At 38.2% G+C, this 22352-nt stretch overlaps 1 protein-coding gene across 8 annotated transcripts in view; it reads right to left on the bottom strand.

Annotated features, from left to right (window-relative positions):
* KIF1B (kinesin family member 1B) overlaps nt 1-22352 on the bottom strand; it is a 150232-nt gene that overhangs the window by 90397 nt on the left and 37483 nt on the right. For all 8 annotated transcript variants that reach the window (XM_032622628.1, XM_032622618.1, XM_032622591.1 and 5 more), the window contains 8 exons: nt 20835-20911; nt 19912-20091; nt 17562-17627; nt 13853-14031; nt 13160-13271; nt 9510-9587; nt 8593-8658; nt 3603-3678 (listed from right to left, as the gene is read on the bottom strand). In XM_032622628.1, coding sequence (XP_032478519.1) covers nt 3603-3678; nt 8593-8658; nt 9510-9587; nt 13160-13271; nt 13853-14031; nt 17562-17627; nt 19912-20091; nt 20835-20911 — 834 coding nt within the window. The remainder of the gene's footprint in view (nt 1-3602; nt 3679-8592; nt 8659-9509; nt 9588-13159; nt 13272-13852; nt 14032-17561; nt 17628-19911; nt 20092-20834; nt 20912-22352) is intronic.

Here is a 22352-nt window from a genome sequence, read left to right as displayed (position 1 = left end):
AGGGCAAAAAGGCCGGAAAACATCAACAAAGAGGAGTAAGGGTTGGTAATATCTAATTACGTGCATCAAAGGAGCATGGGGTTTTCAAAAAGGAAGAAGAAACAACAGTTTGAAGCAGGTGCGTGTGGTCACATAAACAACTACTTCACAGTTCATGTCCTGAAGTAAACAAGATTTGGGAGCAAACCCTGATTTAAAGGTGAGCAAATCCAGGGAAGTAGCCAAGATGGCGGAGCAGGAAGACCCTGAGCTCCCTCCTCCCACAGGCACACCAAAATTACAACTGTTTACAAAGCAGCTACTGATGAGAAAAAACAGAAGACTAGCAGAAAAGACCTTCTCCAACTAAGGAAGGAATCACGAGACAGGTAGGAGGGGCAGAGATGTGGGATTGTTAAGACCCACAGCCCTGGGTGGGCGACCCACAAATGGGAGGATAATTACAATTGCAGAGGTTCTCCCCAAAGAGCAAGGGGCCTGAGCCCCCCATCAGGCTACTGCACCAGGAAGATGAGCCCCCAGAACGTTTGGCTTTGAAGCCCAGCAGGGCTTACCTTTGGGACAGCCAGAAGGCTGTGGAAAACAGAGACTCCACTCTTAAAGGGCACACACAAAGTCTCACCCGCTCCAGGACCCAGGGCAGAAGCAGTAATCTGAAAGGAGCCTGGGTCAGACCCACATGCTGATCTTGGGGGACAAGAGGCAGAAGTGCACCCTGGGGACACAGACACTGGCAGCAGCCAATTTTGGGAGCTCGTTCTATCACAAGGACACTGGTACAGGCAAATCCCATTTTGGAATTCTCCCTCTAGCTTATCAGTGCTAGGACTGGCCCTGCCCACCAGCAGGTCTGCTGCCTTAAGACCCGCAGAACCCACAGCCACTCCGGGACCCAGCCCTGTCTACCAGAGGGCCCAAGACCCTGTCCCGCACACCAGCGCACTGGCACTAGCCCCAGGGACCCTGGGACCCAGCTCCACCCACCAGTGGGCCAGCACCAGCCTCAGAATCCCCTGGGCCCCAACCCTGCCCACCAGCAGGCCAACACCAGCTTTAAGACCCTCAGGGCCCTGCAGCCAGAGACCTGGGAACCCAGCTCTGTCCGTCAGTGAGCTGGCACTAGCCCCGGGATGCCCTGGGCTCCAGTCCCACCTGCCACCAGGCCGATACCAGCTCTGAGACACCTTGGACCCTTCAGCCAGCTGCCCCAGGATCCAGCCCCACTCACCAGCATTGCCAACACCAGCTTTAGGACACTCCAGGCTCTGCAGCCAGCCCTGTCAGGAACTGGCCCTACCCACCAGCAAATCGACAACAGATCCAGGACCCCCAGCCCTGTAACCACCCACTCCAGAACCCAGCCCCACCCACCAATGTTTGGCAGCCTCCACACAAGGCAGGGCCTGGAAACCAACTGGACCGGGGGTCAGCCACGCCTACCAGACTTCCCACAGTAGTCAGCCTGCCACAAGAGAAGGACCCTCGCAGCCCAAATAGGAGGCACCCCTAGAGCATATAGCTCTGGTGACCAGAGGGAAGTGCATTGCTGGAAGGCACAGGACGTCTCCTACAAAAGGCCACTTCTCCAAGGTCAGGACACATAACCAACCTACCAGATACACAAATAAAAACACCAAACTAGGCAAAATGAGGCAACAGAGAAATATGTTCAAAACAAAGGAACAAAATAAAACCCCAGAAGAACTAAGTGGAAACAGGCAATCTACCCAATAGAAAGTTCAAGGTAATGCTTGTAAAGATGTTCAAAGAACTCGGGAGAAGACTGAATCAACAGAGTGAGAAGTCAGAAGTTTTTAACAAGAGTTAGAAAATATAAAGAAGAACCAGAAAAAGATGAAGAATAAGATAACTGAAATGACAAATACACTAGAAGGAATCAACAGATAAGATGATACAGAGGAACGGTGAGCTGGAAGATGGAATAGTGGAAATTACTAAAGCTGAACAGAAAAACGAATAAAAAGAAATGAGGACACTTTAAGAGACCTCTGGTACAACATCAAGTATACTAACATGACACGACAGAGGCTGCACGAGGAAAAGAGGGAGAGAACGTATTTGAAGATATTAATAGATGAAAACTTCCCTAACCTGGGAAAGGAAAAAGACATCCAGGTCCAGGAAGCACAGAGAGTCTCAAACAGGATCAACCCAGAGAGGACCACTCCAAGACACATTATAATTAAAATGGCAAAAATTAAAGATAAAGAGAGAATGTTAAAAGCAGCAAGGGAAAAGCAACAAGTTACTACAAGGGAACTCCCATAAGGCTATCAGCTGACTTTTCAGCAGAAACTCTCCAGAATAGAGTGGCATGATATATTTTAAATGATGAAAAGGAAAAACCTGTAACCAATAATACTCTACCTGGCAAGGCTTTCATTCAGATTTGACGGAGGTATCAAAAGTTTTACAGATAAGCAAAAGCTAAAGGAGTTCAGCACCACCAAACCAGTTTTACAAGAAATGTTAAAGGGACTTCTCTAAGTAAAAAAGAAAAGGCCACAACTAAAAAACATGAAAACTACAAAAGGAAAAATCTCAGTGGTAAAGCCAAATATACAGTAAAGGTAGTAAAGCCATGTATAAAGCAAGTAGGAAGGTTAACAGATAAAAGTAGTAAAATCATCTATATCCTCAATAAGTAATTAAGGGATACACAAATTAAGTGATGTAAAATATGATGCCAAAACATTAAACGTGAGGCTGGTGGGGGAGGGTGTGGGGGGGGGGTGCGGTAAAAAGGCTGAGTTGTTAAAATGCATGAACTTAAGAGATCAGTAATTTACAATAATCCATATATATAGATTGCTATGTGCAGTGTGGGAAATACAGTCAATAACTACAATAATATCTCTGTATGATAATATATCATAACTAGACTTGTGTGATGATCAGTTTGAAATGTATAGAAATACCAAATCACGTTGTGTAATAGGAACTAACATAGTGCTGTAGGTCAACTATACTTCAAAAACAAATAAACAAACAAACTCACAGAAAAAGAGATCAGATTTGTGGTTACCAGAGGCAGGGGGTAGGGCAGAAGGGAAATTAGATGAAGGTGGTCCAAAGGTAGTACAAACTTCCAGTTATAAGATAAATAAGTACTAGGAATGTAATGTACAACATGATAAATATAATTAACACTGCACTATGTTATAAATGAAAGTTAAGAGAGTAAATCCTAAGAGTTCTCATCACAAGAAAAATTTTTTTCTATCTCTTTAATTTGTTTAATCTATATGAGATGATGGATGTTCACTGAACTTACTGTGATAATCATTTCATGATGTATGTAAGTCAAATCATTATGCTGTATGCCTTAAACTTATACAGTGCTGTATGTCAATTATATCTCAATAAAACCAGTAGGAAAAAAACAAAAAAATTAAATTAAATTAAATTAAGGTGAGCAAATCCAACCAGCTTGAATCAAGAGAAAAACGAAAAAAGGAAAGAGCACTTACGTTAGTAATAGAGATTTTTCTTCTCAAAAAACAGACATACAGGACAATTAACCACAAAACATAATCAGTAAACAGCTTTAAAAAGATCCACACACTGGTGGATCAACATACCTAGATTTTCTCGAAGGAGCCAAGTAAGTACAGAATCTCTGTACGGAATAAAATCAGTTTTCTTCTTCTTCTTACTCTATTAAACAGAAAGAAATGGCCTTAGCCTCTCTTAGCGTTGTTACAGAGGAATAATTCACACAAAAGGCAAACCAGTCTAAAATTCCCAAGTAAACTAAATTACAGTAGGATGTCATCACTGTTGAAATTTAACACTCACAGCTTCAGTTCTTCACAATACCCAAAGCTCATCCAATAAATAATTTTTTTATATTTTATTTTTAAAAATTTACAACATACACAGCAGTTTGGAGAGTAGCATAATGAGCTACCACATATCCATCATGCAGCTCCAACCATTATCAATTTTTTGCCAATCACTTTTCAATTATCACTCAAACACTTTTCTACATTTTTTCTTCCTGAACTGTTTTGGAGGAAACTGCAGACCCCATGCCCTTTTATCCCTAAACACTTCAGCAGATAAGGGCATTCTCTTACACAGTCACAGTTCAAGGACCAAATTCAGGAAATTTAACACCAGTACAATACTATTATCTAATACCCTGTCTCGTGTAGGGCTCTAAAGCAAATCCAACATTCTACCTAAATATACTTCAGGTACATATCTCTAACAGAGAAGGACTTTATAAAAAAGAAAAAGTAACTATAAGACCATTCTCACACTTAGCAAAATTAACAGTCATTCCTTAATATCATCTAATACCCAATCCTCAAATAATAATTTTTACTTTTGCAGAGGGACAAGAATGAATCCTGTGTGTTCCAGGTTGGATGTGTAGGAACAACTCATTTAGTTAATGAATTTACTTGGCCAACCACCAAATCAGCAAGTGGGATATTGCATATCTAGTAACTCTTGTATATTAATACACATTTGGTTTCTTTAAAAGGAAATTATGTTCAAAATAAATCCAACCATTAGAATTCGTACTCAAAGTGAAAAGGTCTAAGAAAGTGATGTAATTTGCTAATCTGGAGATTTAAAAAGACTGCAAGATAAAGTTTCTATATTTATCAAGAGTTTACTTGTTTGCTGTACACCTGAAACTAATATAACACTGTAAATCAACTATACTCCAATAAAAATTAAAAAAAAAATAGTTTACTTGTACTGCTCTCTCCATGTCCCTTCTCATTATCACAGGATAAAGCAAAAAGCACCAACGCAAAGCCAGTGCTGAAATGGAGGAAATTACATCCTCTGAAAGTAAAAAACAATGCAAATGCTTTGTGTATAATAGCTACTCCAATATCTGCTGGCTGACTACTATGTCCTGACAGTTTAAGAAGCTACTAAGGGGACCTAGCAGAATGGGATAGGGAGGGTGGGAGGGAGACGCAAGAGGGAGGGGATATGGGGATATATGTATACGTACAGCTGATTCACTTTGTTATACAGCAGAAACTAACACAACTCTGTAAAGCAATTATACTCCAGTAAAGACGTCAAAAAAAAAAAAAAAAAAAGAAGCTACTAAGGGGAAAGCCAGAGTTCACTGATCAACATTTCCCCAGTAATAGGCAGTTTTATAATCCATTCCTGGTATAATCTGAGGTTACATTAAACTAAGGATGATCTACTTCGTGCTAAAGCGTGGGTACTCAGAAAAATACTACTAAGTAGCTGACTCTGGTTTGTTGAGGAGGAAAGGAAGTAGGCAAGTTGGCACGTGAATTCCATCTCATCATATATGTCCCCTACATCTCATCCCACTCCACCCACAGACATACGTTCCACCAATTACAAAGTCATTTTCCACAGCAGGTTCTATTTCTAAATTACACAGACCTTTAGCGAGAATTAACCGTCTCAGTCATTCACAGCCAAGTGCAACTTTCATTCCACTATAAAATTCTTGGGGCCTGAAACCTCAGTTTATCCTTTCTGTTCCCCACTGCACCTAAACACTCCACTTTGCCTGTGGTTAGTACTGAAAATGCTGCAAGATTTAAAGTATGCCAGTTACAGCGACTGTCAACGGTACTGTAAAAATAAGCAGTGTCAGATTCTAAAATGTTCTATTTTCACGTCTGTCAATTAGACTAAATTAAGAAGTAGTTAAATGAAGAAGCATAAATAGAACTTCAATCTTTTCCACTTGAAAATACCACAGAATTTTAGCCATTTCTTCTCCATTTGCTCTCATACAAATTAATCTCCTGTTCTCACATCCATAATGTTTTCAAAATAAGTGTTTCAGTATTTACATAAAAAGCTTTACTTAGATCATTAACCTCTCTAAAAAGAAATACTACTAAGTATGGATGGTAATAATCCTGTTTCTCCCCTCAGCGGAAATAATAATACATCTTAATTCACCAAAACTCATGCTTGTTACATAAAAACTAAAATTTATTTCTGATCTATTACAGTTTATGACACAGATACAAAGTACTAAACTGGGTTTTATAAAACTGATTATAAAAAAATCATTTGCAGGCTTCCCTGGTGGCGCAGTGGTTGAGAGTTCGCCTGCCGATGCAGGGGATGCAGGTTCGTGCCCTGGTCCGGGAAGATCCCACATGCCACGGAGCGGCTGGATTCGTGAGCCATGGCCGCTGAGCCTGCGCGTCCGGAGCCTGTGCTCCGCAACGGGAGAGGCCACAACAGTGAGAGGCCCGCGTTCCGCAAAAAAAAAAAAAAATCATTTGCAAAATTTTGTGGCATAGAGCAGTGTGGGAAATACATAGAAAACTAGGACTCTTCTTCTGGTTGATATGGGTGTGAACAGATAAGCAAATGGAGAAGTTAGAATAATCACTAAATTTTAAGTCTTCATTGTTCTGGGACCCAGATTAGATATGTGAAGAATATCCACACATGTATAATATCAAATAAGAGAGAGATGTCTTAATCTAAGGCAGCTTTACAAAAATAAAAAACAGAAAACAGGGGCTTCTGGTGGCGCAGAGGTTACGAATCTGCCTGCCAATGCAGGGGACACGGGTTCGAGCCCTGGCCAGGGAGGATCCCACATGCCGCGGAGCACCTGAGCCCGTGCACCACAACTGCTGAGCCTGCACTCTAGAGCCCACGAGTCACAACTACTTAAGCCCATGTGCCTAGAGCCCGTGCTCTGCAACAAGAGAAGCCACTGCAATGAGAAACCCACGCACTGCAATGAAAAGTAGCCCCCGCTCGCCTCAGCTAGAGAAAGCCCGCATGAAGCAATGAAGACCCAACGCAGCAAAAAAAAATAAAACTAAAAGAAAAAACAAAAAAGAGCATTATGTTTTATTAATATTTTGTAGAAGTAGAGAATACACAAATCTATACATTTAAAAATATTTCAATGCAGACACTGCTCTATCCCTGATGTTACTCTTGTGATTCAGACAAACTGTTAAAGTGCTCTATTATTTATGCTAAAGAGTAGTAATAAATTTTAGAATATCTATGTAGAATTTAAGGAAAAGAAAAATCTATTGTATCTGGATTAATAAGGATGCAAATAATGTGTTTTGTAGATACAGTTAGAAGTTTAACTTGATTCTAGAGCCTTCACTTTACGTATAATCAAACAGTAGAAAAAAAAATATTTTAATGATTCAATAATCCATGACTTTCCACGGTAGGAAACAAGATAATACAAAGAGGTTTTAAAAAATATATACTAATTATTTCAAGAAGCCAGCTGTTTTTTTTTTGTTGTTTTGTTTTTTTTGCGGTATGTGGGCCTTTCACTGTTGTGGCCTCTCCCATTGCGGAACACAGGCTCCGGATGTGCAGGCTCAGCAGCCATGGCTCACGGGCCCAGCCGCTCCGCGGCATGTGGGATCTTCCCGGACCAGGGCATTAACCTGTGTCCCCTGCATCGGCAGGCGGACTCTCAACCACTGCGCCACCAGGGAAGCCCCCCAGCTATGTTTTAGAATGGTACCCATAAGAAATTTCTTTGATTGCTCTTTAAGAGGTTTATAGGCGACTTCTTCAAGTGACAATCTTATAGATCGCTAGGAGAAGCACCATAAGATAACACAATATAGAAGCAACCTCAAATTTCTCTCTTGTTCCCTTATTCATTCTCCAAAGCACATCATGGTCCCTAAATTAATTTTGGTGTGTAGTCTCATGATTCATGGTCACCCTAAACAGCAATTATAAATTCCAGAGCTAGAAAATAAATAACAAAAAGTTTTTTGAAGGTCCCATTCCTACTTAGGCCTCCATATATCCTGCTGAGGATTTAAAATCATCACAACTGATTATACAGCTAGTTCGTTTCTACCAAGCCCCACCATACCTTGCTGGTGCAATTATCCTACAGATGAAAGCATTTAAAAGAGAATGAAAACACAGGATAAGCCTCCAAATAGAAAATATTTTGTTTAAATTTTAAGTCATAAATTGAATATGACTTCTCAGAGACAAGCAAGAAAACACTTAATTCTTTTTAGGGATTCAAATGAGGTACTAAACTAAATTAAAGCATACAGTACCTAGTAGTTCCTAGCTTCATAACCTAAATAATGAAGCCCCTTATACAAAAATTGTTTCAGCTTACTGTTCCACAGCTAAGGAATAAGAAAAAATAAAACTATTTTTAAAAGTATATTATTGGCCCACAAATCAACAGCATTCACCAAGGCAAATTGCTCAAAATACTCTAAAATGTACAGTATCCTATCTAGAAAAGATCATATAGAAAAGAATATGTAATAAATGCTACACTGGGTTTTTATGAGAGATATAAAATAAGGCTCAAATAGTCAAACCTTAGGTCTTGCAAAGACCTAGTTTTAATTCTAGCCTTTACAGATCTACATTTACTTTCATTCTCCCTTAATTCACTTTTATTTTCAGTACAAAGTCAAAGTGTGTTATACCCAGTATCTTATCTGAAAAGCTTTAAAAGGAGAAAGGCAAGATTATATAAAGGACCAGAGAACATTCTTCATAAGCCACCATAAAATGTCGTCAAGTACATGTGTTGAACAATTTTCTCATGCATGAAGTATAAACACTTACCACCTCTGCCAAGGCTGAAATGACTTTACCCAGAGTTGTAAGAGACTTATTAATATTTGCTCCTTCCTGAAATCAACACCAAACATAAAAGAATTATGATCATTTCTACTATTGCCACATCATATATAACACATAAAATACAATTAACCATATGCTAGCATTATTTGTTTATTTATGACCACAAGTTCTAAAAACCTCCTTTAACCCTCAATCTTTACTCCTCTCCACTTGTTGACATGCCAGGACCACATGCCTAACTCACAGTCCTGAAGTATCGTCAAGATGTCTATGCTCCAAAAACTTACAGATGTAGCCTTCTTCCAACAACTCAATGACATGAGTTTATCTCTAGAAAACATATCTCTAGAAAACTCCATTCTTGTTCTCACATCTAGATCTTGTGTATTCTTTTCCCATTACTGTCCCTTACTTCCATCTAACCAAATTCTGACTGTTCCTCAAAATACAATTCAATTTTCACCTTGACCATGAAATCCACCTTAACTATTATCATGTAACATATCTTTGCATTGAAGTTACAGATCAGAAGACAGAAAATTTTTTCTGTAAAATGTTTTGTGGGCCATGTGGTCTCTGCTGCAACTTCTCAGCCCTATCACTATAGCACGAAAGCAGCCACAGACAATACACAGATAGATGTAGCTGTGTCCCAATAAAATTTTATTTACAAAAACAGGCAGTGGGCCGGATTTGGCCTACTGGCCATAGTTTGCTGACCTGTGTTATAGAATCTGTTTTTTTTGGCCGCGCTGCACAGCTTACGGGACCTTAATTCCCCGACCAGGAATTGAACCCGTGCCCTCAGCAGTGAAAGCGAGGAGTCCTAACCACTGGACCACCAGGGAATTCCCAAAGAACATTTATTGACTAGGCTATTTGTTTGGTAAGATAAATACCTTTAATCGAGTCCCTTTGGCACCAGTTGAATCAGCTCGTTCACTCCCCGCTAGATCCACCAAGCTGATTTTACTGACCTGGTAAAGAACAATAACACTGGGGCAATTAAAAAATAAGCAAGGTAGAAGTAGAAAACATTTAGAGGCAAGAAATTAAAAGATTAAGTCATAGAGAACACTAAAAATATTAATTAGACCTCATACGTGGCATAAGAAGACAAACATACTGTAGTCAATTTAAAGAGCATGCAGGGGCTTCCCTGGTGGCACAGTGATTGAGAGTCTGCCTGCCGATGCAGGGGACACGGGTTCGTGCCCCGGTCCGGGAGGGTCCCACATGCCACGGAGTGGCTGGGCCCGTGAGCCATGGCCGCTGAGCCTGCGCGTCCGGAGCCCGTGCTCCGCAACGGGAGAGGCCACAACAGTGAGAGGCCTGCGTACCGCAAAAAAATAAAAAATAAAAAAAATAAGGAGCATGCAAAAAAATTTCGTGTCAATTATCTTGGTTTAAAAGAAGTAATTTTAGGATAAACACATTTTAAAACGATATGTCATAAAAATGTATAAAACTCATTAACCCATTAAATGGCATATTAAAAATGAAGCTTCTGGGCTTCCCTGGTGGCGCAGTGATTGAGAGTCCGTCTGCCGATGCAGGGGACACGGGTTCGTGCCCCGGTCCGGGAAGATCCCACATGCCGCAAAGCGGCTGGGCCCGTGAGCCATGGCCGCTGAGCCTGCGCGTCCGGAGCCTGTGCTCCGCAACGGGAGAGGCCACAACAGTGAGAGGCCCGCGTACCCAAAAAAAAAAAAAAAAAAAAAAAATGAAGCTTCTAACAACTGGAACTCTCACACACTGCTGATGGGAATGTAAAATTTTACAATCACTTTTGAAAGCAGTTTGGCAGATTCTTAAGAAACTAAATGTACACCTACAGTAAGACTCAACCATCCTACTCCTAGGTATCTTTTGTTGTTGTTTTTTATTCTTTTTTTTTTAATTCTTTTTTTTTTTTGGCCACACCGTGTGGCATACAGGATCTTAGTTCGCCGACCAGGGATTGAACCCGCACCCCCTGCAGTAGAAGCGTGGATTCTTAACCACTGGACCACCAGGGAAGTCTCCTACTCCTAGGTATTTACCAAGAGAAACAAAAACAAGTATGCACACAAAGACCTGTATACAAATGTTCATGGCATCTTCATCTGTAATGACCAAAAACTGTTCATTTAAATGACCATCAATAGATGAGGTAATGCGCAAACTGTGATCTATCTATACAATGGAATACTGATCAGCAATGAAAATGAGTGAACTATGGATACACACAACAATACAGATGAATCTCTAGATCATTATGCTAAGCTGAAAGAAGCTGGCAGAAAATAGTACGTACTATATGATTCTATTTATACAAAGTTCTGGAGAGTGTTAACTAATCTATAGTGACAGAAATCAAATCAGGGATTGCCTGAGGATGAGAATGGAAGAGATTACGAAGGGGTATAAGGCAACTTTTGGCAGTAATAGAAATTTTCATTATCTGAATTGTGGTACTTGGTTTTACAGGTGTACAGGTAGTCCCCCCTTATCCACCGTTTCACTTTCCACAGGTTTCAGTACCTATGGTCAACGGCAGTCAGAAAATATTAAATGGAAAATTCCAGAAATTAACAATTCACAGGTTTTAAATTGTGTGTCATTCTAGCAGCATGATAAAATCTTGCTCTATCCCAGTCCTTGCCTGGGATGTGACCATCCTTTGTCCAGCATATCCCAGTCCTTAGTCACTTAGTAGCTGGCTCAGTTACCAGACCAACTGTTGTGGTATCACAGGTGCTGGTGTTCAGTGACTCTTATTTTACTTAATAATGGCACCAAAGTGCAAGAGTAGTAATGCTGGTAATTCGGATATTACCAAAGAGAAGCCAGTAAAGTGCTTCCTTTAAGTGTATGCTGAGGTTGCTCATATTCTACGGTAACAATGAATCTTCTATTCGTGAAATTGTGAAGAGGAAAAGGAAATTCCATGCTAGTTTTGGCTGTTGCACTTTCAGGCTGCAAAAAGTTATGGCCCAGTGTGTGATAACTGCTTAGTTAAGATGGAAAAGGCACTAAGTTTGTACAATAAGATATTCTGAGAGTGAGAGAGACTACATTCATCATATCAATATCACAGTATATTATCGTAATTGTTCTATCTTATTATTGTCATTAATCTCTACTGTGCCTAATTTATAAATTAAACTTATCCTAAATATAAATGTAGGGAAAAAAACAGTATATATAAGGTTTTGATACTATCTGCAGTTTCAGGCATTCACTGCGTGTCTTGGAATGTTTATCTCCAGCAGATAAAGGGTGGGACTACTGTATATATATGTGATTCCAATTTATACTCTAAATATGTGTTGTTTGTTGCACTTCAATAACACCTCAATAAAGTTGTTTAAAAAATTTTTTTAAAGCTTCAGGAAAGTTTACAGAAAAGTATCCAAAACAGATTATCAAGGAAGTTATGGTTATGGGGTTAATATCATTATTGTTGTAGATATGACATCATGGAAGAAAAGAAAAAATTCTTCACACAGGATGTTCCTTGGTGCCATTCAGACAATACTACTAAATTACGTTAATACAGAACCTCTGGCTAAGCAGTGTTAAGCTATTTGATCACCTATATGAAGAGTGTATTTTGAAAAATAATCTTCAGCTAAAATGAACAAACAAGTCACCAACTAAAAGCTGATTTTAGTTTTTAGTGCTATCAGCATCACAAAGTACTCAGTTTATAAGGCAAGATCTTTTATAACAGCCAGGACAATAAATCTAACTTCAGATTTAAAAATCCAGCTGCGTGCTACTTAGGAATGTAGGCAGAGTAGAAATCAACGTAAGTCTATTATTAATAGTAATAACAATAAAATTAACATTTATTGAGTGGCTACTCTGTGCCAGGCACTAGTAGATGCACTTACCCTATATTAATATTTACCCCTCTTCACCAATCCTGTGAGGTTAGAGAAACTGAGGCACAAAGACTAACTTGGCCAACATAACACTGCAGAAAAATGGCAGAGCTAAGATCTAAAGCAAGCAGTTTAATCCCGAAGTCTACTAAATTTAACCAACCACTGTAGAAAATGAGAAACTAACAAGCACAGGTAATTTGACGAACATCAGAAAATACTGTGCAGTTATTTTTTTCCCAAGAATAAAATACATATTGTCTGCTTAACTGTTTGCTTAAACAGTTTAATTCCACAAGTAACATTATCAGAGCTCAAAAAAGTAAAATACACATACCAGAGAAGTTAACAAGGTAATTAATAGATTCTAGTCAAGAAGAAAAGGAAGGATCTTCTTCCCCACACAACTGCTTAACTCTATTGCATAGAGCAGTTTTTGAGACTCAAAAGTCTTGGATTGTTTTTTCTTAACCTTATTTTCTATCTTGCAATTTCACTCAAGAACCCACGCTCAAAACTGGTTTAGAGTGGAATAAAATGACTAGTGCAAAGTAATAAAATACCCTTCATTAAGTAAAAGGGCAACTTTCTTCCCTTCCACAAAATCAGAAGGTAGCAGGAGGGACTTCTGAAAATCCCCATTCCACACAACTCAAGCCCAGACACTGAAGTTCTCCTACCTTCTCAGTGGAGAGGTTGGTTTCAGTATCATGTTTCTTCTGGGTGAAAACAATGGTAAACACAGCGTGGGAACGGCTACTTGTTTCATTCATGTTGGTAGCTGCCACTGTCCTAAAAAAACATAAATGTGACCACATGACAATGGAATCCTTAGATGAATGTTAAAATGACAATAGCCTTCAAATTATAAGCATAACAATCACAAGCAACAGCCTTAAACTTATTCAGATTACAAGATTGTCACTTACACAAAATTGCTCTCAATATACCTTATCTGTGAACTTATCAAGTTACCTGCCAACTCCAAAGGCACCCCATCAGAATCATTCTTCATACTCCAGCTATACCTTTAGAAACCACCAAGGCATTTGATTTTTATTCTTTATTAGGTGCTCAGTTATTCTGGAATCAATTACTACCATAGGCATGTGATAACCAACATTTTACCACAACTTGATGAAAACCTAATAGTAAAACTTAAAGTTCTAACGTGTTTCAGCAGTGCATTGTTTGGATGAGAAGGATACCAAATATGTTGAGGACCCTGCTTCTCTAGCATAGCCAAAGGATCAGAGGACTCCACAGTGAAAGCAACTTTCATAGTTATAAATGTGGTCTCAAATCCTTAACCAGGAACAAAAGGCCTCAAAATATACCAAAGACCTCAGTCATCAGTCTATTTCCTACCATACCTGGCTTTGTTCCCAGCATCCATGAGGTCAGCAATGTCTGTGTAGGAAGTTACTGCCAACTTTGACAGATCCTCCACATATGGGCCAAGAAGTGGATGTTCACGCACACGCAAGTTACCCTTGTTTTTTGGATTCAGCAAGTCTCGTACTCTTTCACAGTAAATTTCCATGTAGCTCACCTAGGAACATATTATTAAAGTGATTTAGAGGACTTGGAAAAAGAAATCCTATACATTAAAAAGATTTTAAAATCTTTTTATCTTTTCACCTTTTATTAAAAGCTCTACAATTAGAGATCAGTAACCTTTACAACATGAAATACCAATTCCAGTCCCTTTTATTCTATTACCAGTAACATAGATATAACTGAGTAGGTTAGAACCAGCCTTCTGACTTTCTCAGGAAAGAAAAGGGGGTAAACAGGCTCTCTCAGCACACAATAGCTGCTACTTGTCTTAGGCAGAAAAAGTATCATTTTTAGTAGTAACTTATCAGTTATTAGTGTTTTGGGTTTTTTTAATGCATGCTGTTGTCAATAATTGGGGATTACAATGAGGTTACTCCAAAAGCTTGGAAACAAGGTTTCTATTAGTGTTAAAACCAAGGAACAACATCAATATTTCAGAGCAGGTTAGACAAAAGAGATCTGCGACTCATACTTTAAGTCTGGCCACATTGTGACCAAACATATATCTATCAGAAGGGGTAAGCGTTGGTTAGTGTGGAACCTGATTGTTTGGGAGGACCTATCCAAGTCCCCTGGGGAAAGGGGAAGCCACAGACAGTACACTTCAGGAATTCTTGTCCCATCAGCAAGAACATTCCTATCATGGAAAGGGGTGTATTAGACTATCATTTCTTCATCTGAAGCAACTGAACATTTAATTTGTCTAATCAACTCCTCTCCAATTCCATACTCACCAAAAAAAACAACAGGGTTCCAATAGAGGTCTGCCCACAGGAGGATAATATACCAGTCTTGCTAATGTGAGTGTTCTGGTCAGGGTAATATTTGTTCCTCATGGGAAAGTAACAAACCAACACGGTGGTTTCCTAACATCAGTCAGATGAGCTTCACTCAAGAGTCTGGCTCTGAAGGATCTACAAGATCAGACCTCTAAGCAACCAAGGCTCTGAAGTGGGAAAAATTCACCACAGTAAGCCTCATCACAATGCTTCCCTAGGAATAAAACACTTCTGTGTCACTGAGTTGTTCAAGCATACAATGTAACTCCTGCATTCTTCAAGTTTAAATTTCTAGAGAAACACTTTCAGAATATCTGAAATAAAACTGTATCTCCATTCCATTCTCTTTCAATCTGCTCTATTTTTATACTGTATTTTAAAATCAGTTTTTAAAATACTGAAAACCCTCAAAAGATAATTGATCTATTACAAGAATAAAACAACAGGACAACAAATATTCTTTCTTAAAGCAGGTTATCCTAGATGAGAAATTGAAATGGCAATTTTAATCATTCTCGTGTACTTAAAACTTGTACATACAATCCTGAATCCCAGGAAGATACTGTATTTTCTTGGAAAACTTGCTGTCCCTTTTCACACAGGCATGGTACTAAGAGGACCCAAATAACCTGAGTAAGTTTGATGTGCTCTGTTACATATTCTCTAATATGCAAATCCATCTAAAGACATCACTGCTTCTGAACCAACCATCATAGACCCCACTTGGCAAATTCAGTTCCCTGAGCACCATCAGCTTCTAGGCACTTTATAGGCACTTGGCATACATCAGTAAATAAGGATCCCTGCCCTAATGAGCTTATGATTCTAAAAGGGATACTGAAAATAAACAACAAACATAAAAAATAAGTAAAATATTATAAAGTAGGTTAGAAGTGATGAATAGTATAAAAAAAAAAAAGAACAGAGCAAGAGAGGTCAGGAGTGCTGGGGTAGAGGGCAAGTTGCAAAATTAAATAAGGTGGTCATGGCAAGCCTCATTGAGAGGGTATGATCTGAGCAAAAGACTTGGAGGTGAAAACTTAGTCAAAAAGATACTGGGACTTCCCTGGTGGCAAAGACTCTGAAATCCCAATGCAGGGGGCCCGGGTTCAATCCCTGGTCAGGGAACAAGATCCCACACGCATGCCACAGCTAAGGAGCCCGCTTGCTGAAACTAAGGAGTCTGCCTGTCCCAACTAAGACCCGGCGCAACTAAATAAATAAATATTAAAAAGAAAAAAAAAAAAAAGACATCCAGGAAAGAAAATTTCAGGCCAAAAGAAATGTAAATGAAAAGGCACTGAGGTAGGAATGTTCCTGGTGTATTCCAGAAACAGCAAAAAAGAAAAAAGAAGGCCAGTGTGGCTGCAGCAGAGTAAAGAAGGGAGAGAGGCGGGAGAGGAGGTAGAGGTCCCACCAATGTGAAGAACAACAAAGTTGTTGTTCACATTGGGATTAGGGATACACTGTGCACTCCAAATAAGCCTGTGAACTCTGAATAATATGAAAGAAAATGGCAGCTTCTTTTATTACCTATAAGCTCAAAAACTTCAATCACATTGTCACTCTCCCTATCCTTTGAATTTATTTAAAATTTATATTTTAATAGGAATGATTAATAAAGATCTACTGATTTTCATTTGTTATACATTTAATATTCAAAAAAGAATAGTTATAGGATGAGACAAGCTATTCAGAGAATTCATTTTAACAAAACATATTTTTAGAGCAGCACATTCCCCTTTTGGTGCCTCACAGTTACCAGGCAGAATTCTTTGAAATTTATACAACACTTTAAAGGTAAAGAAAAAACCCAAAGCAGCTAAGTGGATCAACTAAGAATTGCATAAGACCTATAGAAAGTCACAACATACACATTTTTAAAAATCTAGAAGTCACTTAAAAAACAGACTGATTTCTCAAAACAACAAGCTCATGTTAACAGAATGTTTTAATAACTTCAGCTACTATGAAACTGAATACCAAAATTGGGGATGTGTAAAACAACAGCTTCATAAAGCACTTGTACAAAAAAGTGGAAATGTTTATCAAATAAACTAACATATATAATGTAATTCTACAGACCTCTTCTCAAAAGAACTAGGGTATATACACTGAATGGAGAATAACTTTCCAAGATTGTAAACAATTACAAAGGGGAGAAGAGGAGAAGAGATTTGATTACATATATTTTAAAAACTTATGCCTGTCAAAAGTCATTATTAATAATATTAAAGGGGGAAGAGTTCATGCAAATGAATAACAAAAACATTGCAATCCCAAAATGTAAACAGGCATATACGTAATTTACAAGATGTTCAATCACACTGCTAATCAAAGAAATTCTAATTTTAAGAGTGAGAAAATTTCCCTTATTAAATTGGCAAAGATTAAAAAATAAAATTACTAAACGTTGACGAGGACACAGTGGGTGCTTACACCCTCCTGATGGAATAGAAAATTGGTATAGCCTTTCAAAAGGCCATTTGGCAATTCAAATGTACCATCTGACAACCAACATACATAAGAAGGAAATAACTGAAAATAAAGCCACAAACTTATGAACAAGGATTTAATTGCAACATTCTTCATTATAACCAAAACTTACAAATAGCCTCAAAGTACAGAACTGGGGCAATGGTTAAGTGATCTATAGCTCAGTCATAATTAGGAACCATTTAAAAGTAGCATTTGAGGGAATGGAGCACAGAGGACTCTGTTTTTAATCCACAGTTTTACGCACCTCTACAGAGTAAGACATTTCTTCGTTACAGTTGTCATTGATTTTCTCAAATAGTTCTTCACATAACTGTAGAAACAGAATGAGAGGCACGAAGAGCATAAATCAGAAGTACTACATTACCCATGTGTGCTAAAGGGATTAGCGAGATCCCCTTTCTCTTTTTTTCTCTAAATATTAATGGCATCAACATCAAAGGTAAATGCTTTGAATGAAATAAAAGGAAAGTTTTTAATACATTCTTCTCATCTAATCCCTATTGTCCCTCAACAGTATCACCTCAATAATGTTTCCTTAGAAAGAAAGCCACATATAGGGGAAGAGAAGGGATTATGTCTCTTCTATTGTTAATGTCATTGATTTTACTTCATGTGAATTCAACTCTTCATATTATACTAGAATTAACTGTGACTCAACGATCAGTATTATAATTGTAGGAGTAAAACTACTATTAAACTGTATTTTGCACACTTATTTATCATGACATAAATTGTATTATATGTTCTGTTACTATATACATTGTAAATTCATACATATATGCACAGAGAGAATATACACTATTTGAAAAGAGTAATAAATAAAGGTATTTTTGAGAATAATTTTGACTCTATAAATTTTTCCCCTTTACCTCTGCCTTAAGATTCCAATCCCTTTTATGAGAGGCTGTTCCATTACACAGTGACATTTCTAACAGAAAACAATTTTTCTAGATCAGGAAAATTATAAAATTTCTCTCTCCCTATCCTTTGAATTTATTTAAAATATGTGATGTTTTGAATAAGAATAATTAAGAAAAATCCACTGAATTTTCATTTGCTATATATTTAGTATTAAGGCAATCAATACACATTTGAAAAATGAACTATATGTTCATGAATCTCTAGAAGTCTAAATAGAATTTAAGATGGATTTTAAGTAGCAGTTTCTAAAACATAAGTCTTCTTAAAAATTCATGCTTTGACATTAAAACAAAATATTCAAAAATTCTACCAGAAAAGAGATACATATGTAACTATACAAGAATTCCAATAACAAATAAATTAAAGGAAATAGAAGGACTATTTAATATTACTTGCTATATCTACAAACAATTATTTTATTGTCAAAGAAGTTAATACATAGTAGTAAAAGCAAAGACTTAGACCTGTGCTTGGCACATTATGAGTGCTACATTTAATGTTTCCTCTAATTAGTATTATAATTATTACCATTACTATACACAAAGAAGGACAATTCCCAAATATATGTCTTAATACAGACATTACCTTTTACGTTAAAAAACAAAATAGGGACTTCCCTGGTGGTCCAGGGAGTGAGACTCCGTGCTCCCAATGCAGGGGGCCTGGGTTCAATCCCTGATTTGGGGAACTAGATCCGCATGCATAACACAAATAAGAAGTACGCGTGCCGCAGCTAAAGATCCTTGCGTGCCACAACTAAGACCTGGCACAGCCACAATTTTAAAAAATATATTTGAGTGTGAGTGTGTGTGTGTGTGTGTGTGTGTGTGTGTGTGTGTGTGTGCGTGCATGCTAGTATGTTCATTTTTTTCTGAAAATGTCCTAATCTTCATTAATAACAAGCATTTCAATTATATAGCTGAATTTAAAATTATAATCCAGTAATCCATTCAAAAAAGTAGATATTGCTCCCTTATATATTTTATTTTCAGAATACAGCAATGGCCACACTAGGCCTATAGTAAAAGAACACTTTAAAATTAATCCCAAATATCATTAATAAAAGCAAACCATGTTCCTGTTACTAGCAAAAGAAGTTCTTCTTAAATGTACCTGTGTCACGACTTTTCTCCATTCCCAAACAATACAGAATCAAAAGACTAACTGCTCTTAAAAAAGAAAAAAACCTCAGACTGTTCAAGCTTTAAGTGATAGAATTAATTTAACAAGATAAAAGGAAAGCAATCAAATAAGGCAATCAAAAAACAAAAATAAACATATTCTTAAGAGGTGATCTATATATGAACTTGGGAAAAAAAATCAGACCAACAACACTCACCAGGTGTCCCCAGGATTCAGAACAGAGCCTGACACATACTATCACTTTTTAAAGAAGCTGATAACATTGTTCAAAAGATAAAGTAACATGGCATTGGATATACAGCAAAACCTTTACAAAAAGTCAACTTTCCCACCTTTAAAAACAGACATGAATACATATCAGTCTTTTCCATCAGACTGTTAGCTCTTCTCAGGGAAAGAGATTTATCTTTGTGCCTCGCATACAATAGTCCCTGAATAAATGTTTGCTAATAAAAATAATTGTTAATGCAATTGAGGACTAAGAGTAATAATGAACAGAGGTTTTTCATTCTTGTTTTTTTGTTTTTTACCTGTGGAATGATGCCAGCCTGGCTTTCTTCTTGTTTACCCATCATTGTATAAGACTTCCCAGCACCAGTCTGCCCATAGGCAAAAATACAGACATTATATCCTTCAAAGGCATGTAAGAGCATTTCCTTTCCAATATCATTGTACACACGGTTTTGAGATGCAAAACAGGGATCTTCGGGCTGTAAGGATTAAAAGGAAAAATAAATGGCATTTTATTCATATTGTTTCCTATGCTTATTTGATTACTTCTATAATAAATAAAAGTGTTTGAAATCAGAATAATCACCTAAAATATATTTTTAAGTCCCCCCTACATATAGTTTATTTTTCCCATTAAATGCACACACACAGAGGCACTATTAGAGACATCCAGGCCAGCCATACATAAAAATACCTACATGAAATTATCTGACATGATTACATTTCATTTTACATAACCTTGAAAGTATTACTCTTCCATTCACAGGGAGCTCCAAGAAAATTTTAAGTGGAAAATGGGGCTGAAAGATCAAAGATCAAGTCCACATACAAAAATATTTCTTTTAATTCGCTCCAGGTGGTGTGGCTATTTCTCAATAAACACAGCTTTCAGTGAAGAATGTTTTCCATCCCCTTTCACAGGCTCTTCCCCCGGCAATTAGGCTTTGCAATAGTTTAAAACATCTCCTACTCTAACACAAAATAGGAAAAAAAGAACAAAAATGCGTAACAAAGAGATGCAGAAGCAAACTCTAGTTTAGGAACAATCCCTAGAAGCCAGCAAGATTTGGGGTCCTATAATCAGTAAGGGGATACTGCAAAGGGTCTTACTCTTCATTTCCCTAGATGTTGGTAATCTTTGCTTTCCCTGTGGACCTGCAGGCTCTTTCAAAAGGTTTAAAACCCACACTGTTCTACCACGCTGCACCATGGGTACACTCACCGAGGTGTGAGACCAGTAGGAGTAGTCAAAGCTGAAGGACTTTGGAGCTTCCTTTGGGTTCTTTGGGTTAATAATACCTAGAGGATAAAAGTGTTTTGATTTTATAAGTGACTCAGTTAAATGTTGTTTAGTTCAGCATGATGTTATACTGTAAACTCAAAACATCCAAATCAGTAAATTCATACCACTGAATCTGAATTGGGCAATTGAAAAACAAAAATAATCACATTTTTAATAGGTAGGATCTATATAGAGAACTTGAAAAGAATCAGACCAACAACATTCACTAGATGTCACCAGAATTTACAACAGAGCTTGGAACATAGTAGGTGCTCAGTAAATGTCTTGTGACTGAATCCCAGGTAAGTTAGCAGACAAAATTTGGAAATGGACCATGTTACTATTTCAAGGTGCTTCATAAGGCTTGAAATATTTCAATATAACAGAAATAAAAATTAGAAAATTACTGAATTAATCCAACCACTATTTAAAACAAACACTTTTTAAAGATCCTATCATCTACTTAAGAAAAGCATTTAGGGGCTTCCCTGGTGGCGCAGTGGTTGAGAGTCCGCCTGCCGATGCGGGGGACACGGGTTCGTGCCCCGGTCCGGGAAGATCCACATGCTGCGGAGCGGCTGGGCCCGTGAGCCATGGCCGCTGAGCCTGCGCTCCGCAACGGGAGAGGCCACAGCAGTGAGAGGCCCGCGTACCGCAAAAAAAAAAAAAAAAAAAAAAGAAAAGAAAAGAAAAGCATTTAGTAATGAAGCATTCATTGGAAGGATAGTTTTTGTGAAATCCACAATCGATAATAACTAATATGTAAGTTACTAGATGTATGTATACACTAGAAACACAGACCTCTAAATCATCTGTAGAATGTCATAAACAGTAAAATTACTTTTGACTGAAAAGTATGAAGCCTCACTGTCCATATTAAAAGTGATTTCTCGGGACTTCCCTGGCGGTCCAGTGGTTAGGACTCCGTGCTTCCACCGCAGGGGCACGGGTTCGACCCCTGGTCGGGGAACTAAGATCCCGCATGCCACACGACATGGCCAAAAAATAAATAAAATTGTTTTTAAAAAGTGATTTCTCATGTGATTAACCCAGTCACATACTTCAGGGACTGACTGAATGCTGAGGCTTGGCCTCTCTTCCTCCCTCACACACACAAAGCTTTAGCACCTCATATTTCACACAGAATAGAATCATTGTAACATGTGGTCATGAAATCGCCTCAAAGCCCAGACCAACCAATCCACTTCTCTAAGGCAGGGCCACATCCCAAGCTATCTGAGATCAGGATTAAAAAATAAATCTGCCCCGGGCAGCTGTTGCTCAGGATACAAATAGCAACCGTTGCTACGGTGCTTAGCTCTCTCTCACTGGATTCCACGGGGCATGGCCACATTTATGTTCCAACCTCAAATGCTGACGAAGTACTAACAAGGCTCACACAGCACATAATCATGTGACAAGGAGACATGGTTCTAGAAAGAACATCTCCCCACACAC

This window comes from Phocoena sinus, chromosome 1 (genome assembly GCF_008692025.1).
Source record: "Phocoena sinus isolate mPhoSin1 chromosome 1, mPhoSin1.pri, whole genome shotgun sequence".
Classification (NCBI taxonomy): domain Eukaryota; kingdom Metazoa; phylum Chordata; class Mammalia; order Artiodactyla; family Phocoenidae; genus Phocoena; species Phocoena sinus.
Note: the sequence above shows the minus strand (reverse complement) of the source record. Positions and strands in the feature narration are given on the sequence as shown.